The 12,909-nt window shown below is 35.9% G+C and overlaps 1 protein-coding gene across 1 annotated transcript; it reads left to right on the forward strand.

The window, feature by feature from the left end:
- Nucleotides 1–271: 271 nt before the first annotated feature.
- Nucleotides 272–11,739, forward strand: LOC104161303 (phosphatidylinositol 3-kinase catalytic subunit type 3-like; the record flags this gene model as incomplete). Its single annotated transcript, XM_009699676.1, has 8 exons — nucleotides 272–364; nucleotides 1,051–1,236; nucleotides 2,482–2,636; nucleotides 4,477–4,564; nucleotides 5,753–5,820; nucleotides 8,950–9,055; nucleotides 9,891–10,007; nucleotides 11,608–11,739. Coding segments are annotated over 8 exons (945 nt in total), but the record flags the coding sequence as incomplete, so codon positions are not given.
- Nucleotides 11,740–12,909: the final 1,170 nt, after the last annotated feature.

The raw sequence follows: 12,909 nt of genomic DNA on the forward strand, positions 1-12,909 counted from the left end.
CCATAATGATTCTATGATTCTATATCATTTAGGTGTAATGGTAGTCTTAAAGTAGTTGCGTGTGTTTGCCTACACTACCAGCTCAACCAACCACATAACTGAGGGGCATCACCATGATAGCATGAGAACTTTGTCGTGTTGGAAAGCTTTTTTTGTTTCCTAGCCATTTTTGTGTGTTGTCAGTGTTGTGCTTTGTCACAGTGTAGTCTGTTAACTTGTTGATTATGTCTGTTCATCTTTTAAACTCATGTTCTGACTATATATCTAATAGATCATAGTGAGTTACCCACCGACAAAGCAGCTAACGTACGAGGAGCAGGATCTAGTTTGGAAATTCAGATATTACCTTACTAATCAGGAGAAGGTAAGTTGAATTGTTTGAGAAGACTTATTAATGCAAGAGATTCTTCATCTAGCACCCATTCTACAATGTCTTGTCCTTGCAGAGATACAGTTTCAGTGTCTTAGAAGCTAGTTAACATTATTTTAACTTTTTCTACAATGTTACTGATTTAAAAATTAGTGATTATACTTTCCCTCTTAAATCATGTGGACTAGCTATTATTACAGCAGTCTTTCTACAAACACTGACTGTCAGCCTAAAATACCAGTTGTGCCAATTTTGTCTTCAGCAAAGAAAAATTATGAAAGAGGAGCTTCTTCATTCCTTTTAGACAAGGGTTAACATTACCAGGATAAGTAACAGCACACCAAAAGCCCAAAGTAAATTAAATAACTAAATAATCCCCCAATAGGGGGAGTTTTTTATGTAGTGGTAATTGTGGTAGAGCATTAGTGACAGACTTTATGTTTTACTTAGAAAGTAACTCAGCTGCAGGTTTTTTGGGACATATTAAAAAAATCCAATACTGTATTATCAGTTACATCACTAAGGTTCCTCAGGTCTAAGCTTATTACTTAAGTCGTTACATTACATTACATTACATATAGTCTGAATCTAATTTTACCTTAACTTGAAACATTAATTTCTGAAATCATTTGTTTAGCCTGGCTTTTCACTGATGAATTGTCCAATCTCTTTCTATTTAGGCCTTGACAAAGTTCTTAAAATGTGTCAACTGGGACCTACCACAAGAAGCAAAGCAAGCACTGGAGCTACTAGGCAAGTGGAAGCCCATGGATGTGGAAGATTCTCTAGAACTGTTGTCATCTCATTTCACCAACCCAACAGTTCGGCGCTATGCTGTTGCTCGACTTCAGCAGGCTGATGATGAGGTATTCATTGGTCTGTGGGTACATGTGAAAGTCAGCTGCTCTCAGGATTTTTAGTCTCATTGAGTACTTGAAATGTTTGAAAAAAATAATCACTGTGATGCTCCTTACTATAAGCTATTTATGGAGCAAAGTCCTCATGTTATTAAGTGGCCCTCATTGATAATTGTCTTAGTGTGAACAGCCAGTGATACCTGATTTTGTCAAACAAGGTGAAACAGCCATGTGTTTTCCCCAGAAACGGGTGACAAATTTTGAGTATTAACCAGCATAGAAGTGCTCTGAACTTAAATAGTTTACTAAAAGATTTCCAACAAATCCACCTGGTAAATTGAAGCAGTATATTGTCATGTTCTTGCTAAAGAAAGTGAGTAGAAGAACATCTGTGGAAATAAGATGTTTGTAATGGTATACTGATTAGAATATGATGAGCTGTGATTTGTGAGTAGAGCCCACTTAATGGATGCTAATCTGCTAAATTTTAATTATATATTTTCTTTTGACAGTAAAAAAAATATACTTTGAATGTATTACTGTAACTCTTGAATCCTTGGCAATCAATAGAGTTTAAAATAGGGAGCATAAATATATCACATTTTTGCAAGCCTAGTTCAGTAGCCAAAATTATACTGCTTTGACTTTAAAAGTGTACCTTTTATGAAACATATGAAGGGAACTGAACAAAGCAAGTTGAATAGTAAGAGGGAACAAATTCATTATAAACACCAAGTAATTGAAATTCTATTCTTCAATCTAAAATAGATCAAGTATGTGGTTTGTTTGGATCTCCAGCTACACAAGGGATCAAAAAAAAAAAAAAAGCACAGAAGAGAGGAGAGATTCTGCATTCCTGGTGCCATAGTCCAGATTTTATACCTGAATTTTCTTCTTGGGAGCCACAAACTAAAAGGTTTATTTTGTGGATACTGGAAGCAAGTAGGGCAGCTTAACTAAAGAGAACTGTAAAGTAGTAATTGCCCTTAAATATTTACTTAATTACCAGTTACTGCCTTTGAGTTACAAAAAATTAGTAGTGAGATACTTCAGTGTCTTTTGGTAATCAAACTTCATCATAGACCAGTTTTTCTGTTGTATATTGCTTGCTAGGGAGACCCCAATTTTTATTTCTTTATAGGTCATTAAATCCTGACTAAGTTTTTCTTTAAAGTAGAATTTCGAAAACGTATGGAGTCCTAGTTGAGTTTGACAGACCTCCTCAATTAATTTTCTTTTTTTTTCTTCCATGAGGATTTGCTGATGTACCTGCTACAGTTAGTCCAGGCATTGAAATATGAAAACTTCGATGACATAAAGAATGGACTGGAACCTAGCAAGAGGGACAGTCAAGGTTCAATGTCAGAGAGTGTGACAACATCTGGAACTAATGGTGCAGAAATAGACAGGTAAGGAGATTATCCTCCTGTACTCAGCATTGCTGAGGCTGCACCTCGAGTGCAGTGTTCAGTTTTGGGCCCTGCACTACAAGAAAGACCTTGAGGTGCTGAAGCGTGTCCAAAGGAGAGCAGCAAAGCTGGTGAAGGACCTGGAGCACAAGTCTGATCAAGACCCGCTGAGGGAGCTGGGGTTTAACCTGGAGAAGAGGAGGCTGAGGGGAGACCTGATCGTCCTCTGCAACTACCTGAAAGGAGGTTGTAGTGAGGTGGAGGTCGGTCTCTTCTCCCAAGTAACACGCAGTAGGACAAGAGGAAATGACCTCAAGTTGCACCAAGGGAGGTTTAGATTAGATATTAGGAAAAATTTCTTCACCAAAAGGGTTGTTAACCATTGGAATGGGCTGCCCAGGGAGGTGGTGGAGTCACCATCCCTGGAGGTATTTAAAAGACGTGTAGGTGTGGCACGTAGAGACATGGCTTAATGCTGGACTTGGCAGTGCTATCTTAACGGTGGGACTCAATGATCTTAAAGGTCTTTTCCAACCTAAACAATTATATGATTCTATGAAGCTTAGATTTCCAGTAGAAAAGCAGAAAGCAGTAACATTGTAAGCCCTCAAATTTCTTTCTCCTCTTTAGGGACCATTGCATATTCAACATCCTATTTTATAATCTTAAGCGATGATGTAAAAAAAAAAAAAACCCCAAAAACCGAAACAAAACTAACCTCAGAGCTTTCACAGAATGTATTTCCTAAGTAAGAATGTTTGCTCTGTAAACTATCTGTGATCTTGAAGTTGTGGTCTTTGACTTTACTGCACGAAAGGAAGACAGCTTCTGGAGAACAGGAAAAACACTGGCACTATTTTCTCCTGTCCTTACAGAAGTTAGGATGTCTTCAATGAAGTTGTATGAGGCTTTACTTCGCACTTTCATCAAAGAATGTGAATCTAAAAGTCTGATCAGCCTGAAACGGAAATAAATTTCTTCCTGCTCCTGCAAAAGAAGGTGTAGGGAGGGTCCTGCGAATGTAAAGGAGCTGAGGAAGAACACTTTTTATTCTTGCAGGAATCAGAAAGAAAGGCTGAAATATCTAATTAATGTAGTGTTAAGCAAGGTACAGACAAACTTGGTTAACTGAAGTCTCCTGTGGATATTTAATACAAGTTTCCAGGATTTTTAGTCTTAAATTTCAATGTCTAATCTCTGTATCACTAGAGTATACTTTTTGTGTTACAAGTATACTGCTTTGCATTGATCTTACTGCTAAGCTGTAGAGTGGGTGTCCTGGGATGTATGGTGTATTTTAAGGCTGCAATGACACTTAGACATTAGTAGAGCTGTTTGATTACTTCCTTTCAGGTAAATTTAGTGTCTGATAATTTTACCTCGCAACCACTGGGTTTGTCTGCTCTGTTATGTATAATTGGATTCCAGAGACGAGTGCTTGCAGGTATTGTGTATTAGCAATTTCATCTTAAGAACGTTTAAAAAAAGCTTATCCTGAAAATGTGGATTTGCTAAATTCCCATCTATGTCCGCTTATTTTTTATGGAAGATGAAACAAAATGCTAAGTTTGATGTAAGTAAATGTCCTTCACAGCCATAAACTGTATAGCTATCCAGGCACAGATTTTTGCTGCTTTCAGGAACTGCAGCTGTCAAAGTTGCTGTTCATGCGGTTTGTTCTGAAACAGGGTTGAGATACTATCTTCAAAGATACTTCTCTTCTGGTTTTTCTGATTTTATTATGCTGTGGAAGTGAAATGCATTGCTATTTCCATGCATACCCCCTGCCTCCCAAGCAAGAACTTCGAATCATGCCAGTTACATGCTTTCCTTTATGTAGCTCCCAGATCATGAGTCCTGTTCCACCTGTTTCCTCACCACCTCTTACTTCTAAGACAAAGGAGCTTGCAGATAATGAAAACCTTGATGTAAGTCAAACGCTTTACCTTTTATTTTTGACACTTTTTTTGGTGACCCTAGTACTGACTTTAGTTTTTGTTTGTGAATATTTGAATCTTTCTACTGTATCTTGCTGAATACTTAAAATGCTCAAAGAGTATAAAAGTAAACTAAATGCTAAGAAAATAGCAACAGCTGAACTGAATGGTATTTTTACAGACCATCTGTTTATGTACACAGTCACACTATCCCAAATTGGCAGACTGGGCATTGAGTTCTTCATAAAATTAAAGTATTGTCCTTTAAAGGAGAAAATCACTGTGAAGGCTGTCACATGCTGAGTAGATACTGACAATTGCTTGTGTTTGAGGTGTTTTAAGGCAGATTTTTTAATGGAAAACAGTTTTAATCTCTGTAGTCTGTTCTTCCTGTAGCCATATTCTTTGCTATAGGTGTCAGTTTTTTGAACCTAAATGAGACACTGTTGATTTACATCTGCCAAGGATTATACTTCATTTATACCACAAGTAGAAGAAGAATAAGAATGAGACTGGAGGGAGGGACAGATAGAAGGTAAAGACAGTTTGAGGGAATCTGACTTTGATCTAATGTGCAGTTAATTGGTCTTTGAACTAAAGATCCATTACATGTTGCAAATCTTCCTTTTTGAGTCTCAGTGCTGCATAGAAAATATGCTCGAATTGAGCATATCATTAAAGATACACAGATTTCTTGTTAGCTGCTTTTTCAAGGTTTAATATTCCAACTAAATGCTGTGTATCCTCTGCACATTTTTTACTTTATGTTAAAATGTAGAACATCTTAAAGAGTTTAGATCTTCTGAATGCGAAACATGGTAGTAAATCCCTTTTAAGCTTGAATCTTACAGCAGGGGATAGGAGGAAAGTGTAATATACTGTAAATAGAAAATTTACATTAAAAGTTTATTGTTGAAGAACATCATGTACTTTTGACGTGTTGCTAAATATATTACTGTAGTAGCAGACCTTTTTTTACTTGCAGTGTTGTTACTGGATTTGAAGTAATGTTAAAACTAATATGATTTAAATATTAGGTTGGATTGGATTCAGATTTTAGAAGGGAGTGTATCTCTCAAAACTCCCTACATTTAGTTGGGGTTTTTCCTTAACTTTTTTCTCTCTTTAAGTGCTTAGACTTCATTAGAACTTAATTTTGCCTTTCTTAATCCCTTTCAGCAAGACCTTTGCACTTTCTTGATATCACGAGCATGCAAAAATTCCACGTTGGCAAACTACTTGTACTGGTATGTTAGAAACTATTTATTCATACTGTATCAATGCCCAATTGAAATCAAAGTTCTAATGCCCAGAAGGATGCACAGCAAAAAATGGCCTGTCTTGAGAATCTCAGGTTTCTCTCAGGATGAAGTAGTCAATTTAAAACAATAGGCATTTGAACAGAGTAATTGGTAAAAGGAGGGCGCAGGTTTTTAAAATGCACAAATATGTTTTACTGTTACACAAAAGAAGGTGATTTGTAGGGCATTCAGTACAGTGTTAAAAAAAAGCCCAGCTATAGTTTATAAATTGTCATTAAAATCTTTTATAGTGGTGGGGAGGAGATAAAGTTTGTCCTGTGCTCTGCTTTTCTGTTTGATTTGTGTTTATAGTTTTTGACAGTGTTAGCTAGAATATTTAAGTTATGCACTTCAGTATTAATCAAGAGTGTACTTTCTGAAGGTTTATAAAGCAGTAATTATTTTGTGCTAATCTAATTATTTTTTTAGATTCCATTTGTAGTTATGTTATGAGCACAAACAAAATGTCATTGCAGTTGTGTGCTTTCTTAGGGGGAAACTTTAGTTCTGAATAGTTCATCTAGGCAGTGGAGAGGTAACATTACTTAGCCAAGGATCTTGTCTCACTTCAGAGGTTTAAGAATTAAATTAGATGGCTAAACTAGTCATCTGCATGCCTTCTGAGTAAGTATTTGCAGATAGCAATTATCTCCTTTGAAGAGAGCTGAGATGAATAGAGCTGTACTCTGAAAATGTGATGTGAACGTCTATTAATGTACATACATATTTGCGCATGTGCACAACACGTACAACTATTTACTTGTATGTACACATGTATTTTAAAATAGCGAAGTTAAGTGCCTTTTACATAGCTAAAGTCAAATGATTCTCACTTGTATCCTTTAAAGATGTATCTAATAATTAGAAATACTAATACACATGATCATATGTTAATATGTGATTGATATTAACTGTAGATAAGTCATGAATCGGGAACAGGGTGTGATATGTGACTTAAACCTACCAAAATGTTCTTATAAAATTCTTAAAAGAATCCTAACCTATCCTGAGATTAATTCCATTTATAAGTGTCTTTTTATTATTTCATTATTTTTTCGATAGCTTGAATTTAAGTTATTTAAGTGCGTGATTAATTATGGTTCCTGATTGTACATACTTCTGTGTGGCCAAAGATAATGTTTGGCTTCGGAAAAGTACTATTAAATTTAAATGGTTAAAATAATTGCAGGCAGAATTGATGTGAGTAGAAGCCAAATACTTGGCCTAATCAAATATTCTTCATTAAGGTAAGCTTATTTCTATCACATTGATAGAAACTATGCACTTACATTTTGGCAATATCTCAGACCTTTAGTCTTCAGAAAGTGGAAACATCCAGAACTCTGAAATTTTGGACTTAAAAAAAAAAAAACAAAAACACCAAAACCACAAAAACAAAAAAAACCCCAAAAACTCACAAAAAAAACAAACCCCCCTCCCCCCCCAAAAAAAAACCAAGACCCAACAAACAAACAAAACCCAACCAACAAAATAAGCCCCCCACCAAACCAAAAACCCAGTCAATATCTTCTTTTTCTTTCCAGACATCTCAATTTCTCAGTGACAAAATACAGAAGTTGCAGCCACTGTTCGAGCTGACATAGCCATAAATCTCTTGACTGCTGATCAATTGCTTGTTTCTACTATCCAGACACAGCGTGCACCTAAAAGAATCAATGGGAAAAGTACAATGACCCATGAAAATCAAACCTCCTGCTTGTTCAGTTGTCATTGTAAAGCTATCCTATCCTTTAACAGTGGCTACAGAAGTCAGTGCTACTACTTTTTTCTGTCTCTTCTTTGGAGGTATGAGACACCTAGCCAAGTATGAAGCCTTACTTTCACTTTTTGTTTGAAGATAGCTTTGAGAAAGTGTCTGGGGCTTTTAACAAATGAAGGTGAAAATGGCATGTTTCAATTCATTACTTCCTGTTTCCCTTGAAGTTTTGGTGCACAAACTTCGTAAATATGGACTTACTTTTGTACACATATGACTGCAACCTAATTTTGTCACTTTAGTGAGGGAACGGGGTAGAACAATGTATTAACTAAGTCCAAGAAGTGATCTTTAGTTACAGATTTCATTGAGATAATACTCATGGAGTAAGTTACGTATGCCTTATTTTAATATATGTAATATTGTTTATTTATAAATAAGACTAGTCAAACCTGATCAGCTGCAAGGGACAGTCCTCTAATCTTGTGCCCTAGTCTTTCAGTTGCAAAGAGGTTCTGCACAAGTGCATAAGGAATGAGTAATTCTAGCTGTCAGCATGAAGTCCAAGCGTGTTTGTTGAATGTGGAGAGTCATTTTTGAATCCAAATGCAGTGTTTGAAAATAGAGTGGCTTGCTAATTTTTTCCTTTTTTTAATAGTGGGGTTATGTTTTTACTGGGTAGTACTAGGAGATACATTGATCAACAGAAAGAACAACTTCGGTGCATAGCTACTTTTTGCTTGTCAGTGCTGTGAATAGAAATAAGCACAAAAGCATTCCAAACACCTGCTTAACATATCAAAATAAATTTTCAGTATACCTGTCCCAGATTATACTGTTTCGGTTTTGGTCCTGAATCATAATTTTAGACATGGAAACTTATTTTGGAATGTAGACTTTGCAGAGCTACTTCAGGACCAATACTGTCTCTTCTACTGTTGCTAATGCTAAAATAGGGAACAGGTGGGGTGAGATTCTTTTTTTGCAAGTGTACTTGAATAGCAAGTTTGCAGCCACTACGTTATGTAGAGGGTAGTAGCACAGGGAAATGCCTACTCCTCCCATGTGTACTGTTGGATTGGAGTGTTCAAATGATTTGGACTTCTGACTTGTCCCATTTCAGTGATGCCGCTTCACTGTAAGTGAAAGACCCCAGAAACTTTGATAGCCACTGCTGATGCAAGTGGGAATCTGTGACTGTGCAATTTTTGAAGAGTTCACTTGCTGGTTGAGATAGAGATCTCATTCAAAGGTCAACTTTATCTTTAATTCCAGGCCTATAGTATAGGGCTGCTGTATTTAATTCAAATTGTGTAGCACCAGAGCACAGCATAACTTGGGTTGGTTTTATGCTGCAGGTATGTAATAGTGGAGTGTGAAGACCAAGACACTCAGCAGAGGGACCCAAAGACTCATGAAATGTACCTAAATGTGATGAGAAGATTTAGTCAGGCTTTGCTGAAGGTAATGGCTCTGTGTAAGGAAATACATAGTAGTTTGGGATAGTCATTCTTTAAAAAGGCACAGAGGTCTAGGAGGACGACATTTTTTATGTCATATGTGTTGAAACTTCAAAAAAACTTTCGCTTTGGCGTGAAGTTTTGAGTTTGTGGTAAACCAAAGGAACTACTTAAAAGGAAAAGAACATATTTCCTCTGTTTTATTGCTTGTTCCTGTTAATAACATGCTAGACCTAAAATATTGTGTCTTGTGTAGTCAGTGTATTTGATTTATTATTTCTTTATTGGAAACGCTTGTCCTTGCAGTGCAAATTGAGACAGACCTATCTGTTGAATTCACAAACGATGTTGTTCTGTATATCAGCAGCAGAGGGCGCTGGAGCAGCAGGTTAAAAAAGCAAAACTGAAAAAAAGCTTTTGTGAGTTGCAAACTGAAATTTATAGCAAATGTGCAATGTTTCCCGATTTTCATGTGTCTTGCACTTCATATTAATTCTGGTTTTAGGGACATTACTCAAATCTGACTCTTAGTTTCATAAGAGTATTACACGTGCTTATCCTTACTAACTTATTTTGGCTGTGTGAATAGGTTTGTTATGCATGACTGTTCACCACTGAAATTGTTGATGCAAATTGAAGTGCACTGGTAGGTCAGATAATTGATTGCCAGCTGTGGTGATTCTGGTTGTGTATTACAGAAAATACCTTTCAAATTGACAGGAAATTGATTGTTATTCACTTACCTCTTAAAAGTCCAAAGGTCTAAGAATAAAGGAATAATTTCTAGATAAAATAATTACAGAACAAAGAACTAATTTTGTTTCTTTTAATTCACTTAGGGTGATAAGTCTGTCAGAGTTATGCGTTCGTTGTTGGCAGCCCAGCAGACATTTGTAGATCGGCTGGTTCATGTAATGAAAGCAGTGCAGCGTGAAAGTGGGAATCGTAAGAAAAAGGTAACTGAGGAATTGGAAAACTTATCTCTGGCTCGAATTTGACAATAAGAATGCTAGCTTTTCACTAAAAACTTTTAGCACTAAGATTTGTAACAGATGTTCATCTGTCCTGTAATAATGTTAGCTAACTTTAAACAAACTTTGGAGAAGTTTAGATGGGTCAAAGTTGCAAAGTGTTCTGAAATATTGTAGATAAAAAACAGAAGAGGGCCTCCAGAAATATCTTGGGAGATTTTGGCAAAAGGAAGATACAAGAATAATTGAATAATTGTTAATTATAACAGTGGACAAGTTGTGGGGGACTTGGGAAGGTAGCAAATGTTATTGTGGTGTGAGAATTATGCCAAGATAGATAATGAAATTTGACTAGCAGCAAACTTTTATTTGTTTTGAGAGCAGCAAAACTGTTCTTTTGTAAGTTGTGTGTTTAGCAGAACTTTGCCTTCTATTGTGTCTTGAGGAAAAGGTTTTCTATCATAGGTGCATTTTAGGAAGCTTTGTCCTTCTTAGTTAAAATATTTTAAGTGAACTTGACAGACGGGTATGGGGAGGAAGCAGGAACACCGAAGGGGTTTCTATTCTATATATTTTCTTTTCCTCTGGCACACATCAGTATTTTTAAACATGCATTTTTCGGTGTAATGATTTTTGTCACCGTCTTTCTTTCAATCTATGGGGTATATTTGTGCAGGAAAATTAAACACTGAAGTGTGGTGTCATTTTTATGAAATTTTGTGAATATTCTAAGTATTGGTAATAAAGGTGTAATCACTAAAAGAGGAGGAGGGCTTTTCAGTTCATAAGAATGTATTTCCTGTTTGTGCAATACACTGGTAGTGTTCTGTCATATATTCTTTTATAACTGCTAGGATATTTCTGTAAAAGTAAGAGAAACATAACTTTGATTTTTGCATTAGAATCTAGCTAGCAGCAATTAACCACTAGAATTATTCTGAACAGTAGTGGACTACCTTGCTGTGTGTTTATGCCTGTTATATTTAGCAGGGGAAAAAAACTAGAGACTTATGTGTATTCAACCTTTATTATGTAGCGCACCAAGTGTAAAGTACTCAAAAATTGACTAGTATTGTGTTTCTGGTAATTACAGATGTAGGAACATAGAGCAAGCCCTGAAATCAGATCTGTGCAAGCTGTTGGCAGTTTGGTTCATTGGTGACAGGGGGTCTCCTTGAGTTCAGGGGTTTAAAGGATCAGAGGTGAAGACTTGAATCGGGTTTCTGAAACAGAGTTAACATTTGATACTAGTATGGAAAACAAATCATCCTGCTACTTGTGCAGGCAATTTAGAAATAATTTTTTGTAAGACTATGATATCTGACAGTTACAAAATTGCTTGACTATACTCAGACTAGGTGGAATATCTGCTTCCTTGTTCAGATTACTGTAAATAGAGAATTTTTATTTCACTGGATTTTAAGAGTGAAATTTTGATTTTTTTTTTTAAAGAGTAAAGAATTGAATAAATTGGAGATTTATTATGTCCTTTGTTAAAAGACTTTTTAACTGTTCATATATACTTAGTATGTGAGTTGTTTGTTTGTTTGTTTTTTTTTAAAACAAATTTTCATTCTTCTTTCAGAATGAGAGGCTTCAGGCGTTGTTAGCAGATAATGAAAAGATGAATTTAGCAGATATGGAGCTTATTCCACTTCCTCTGGAACCTCAGGTGAAAATTAAAGGGATAATCCCTGAAAAAGCCACACTCTTCAAGGTAAATGAGATCTTCTCTATATCTGAAATACAAACAAATCCTGTGAGCACTAAGCTTGGAAATATCAGGTGAAAGATCTAAAGGGTCTGACATAGTCGAGGCAAAATGTAATGTAACGTGCTCTTAAAGTGGTTAAACAACTCTTTATTTTCTTTGTGAAACTTTCTTTTTGAAGTTAATGTGTAAACTTTACAGCAACTTTAATACGAGTGATACAATTTATAAAGTTTATGAAGTCCCCAAGCTCCAAGCATCATTCCTAGGTCAGAATTTCTCTGAAGTTTAGTTAGACTGTGTTTAACAGGAATACCACTTATGATGAAAATCATACAAATCAAGTCAGGTGTGCGGCATTTCATCTAGATGTATATGTCTATTCCACTGCAAAATGGTAAATTGGTAGAGACTAGAAAGCAATAAGGTGGTCCATTTCATGGGCTAACAGATAGGTCCTGTATCCCTGTAATTGGTAAGTACTTAAATCAATCCATAGCAGTTGTTTGTGATCATATGACCATCCCTTAATCTAGTTAATAAACAGTCAAAATGCTATTGAAAGGACTGGGGTTATTTTGCTTCCTATACTACTTGGAATGTAAGGTATTGCCTGGAATGTAAGTTATTACCTGTGTCCAGTCATGTACAACCTCTTTATAAATTTACTTTCAATTCATACAGGTGACTGTGATTTAATTTTAAGATGACCAAAATGTACTTTATAAATCAGGCCTGTGTCTCGGAGGCATTCTCTGCAGTTAAACATAGAAGCTGCTGTGACAACTGGTGTTCATCCATCACCTCTACTAGGTCATAAATTTATTACACCCAGTAGTTTCAGACTTTGACAGGCTGCTTGTTGACTGTGACATAATTTGCGTTTACTTAAAATCAGAGGTGAACATTTTTGCATAGTTTTCTACCCAGCTTTGGCTTGCTTCTTTATATACCAGTTAGTCTCTTTGAAGAGCACGCTTCTTGAATTGCATCTCAGGTTGGAAGCAACATTGGAAAGATTTTGTTGTGAAAACAAGGTTTTGCAAAATTCAGACAACTTTTAGTCTGAATATAATTTAGGGGTTGAGGGAAGAATGTTGACAAAAAGACTGCTGGAACAGCAACTAAATATTTGCTATCAAGAATAGTAACTTAACTTGATCAGGACAAAATCAA

Source organism: Cariama cristata, unplaced genomic scaffold (assembly GCF_000690535.1).
Source record: "Cariama cristata isolate BGI_N322 unplaced genomic scaffold, ASM69053v1 scaffold25264, whole genome shotgun sequence".
In the NCBI taxonomy this organism is placed as follows: Eukaryota; Metazoa; Chordata; class Aves; order Cariamiformes; family Cariamidae; genus Cariama; species Cariama cristata.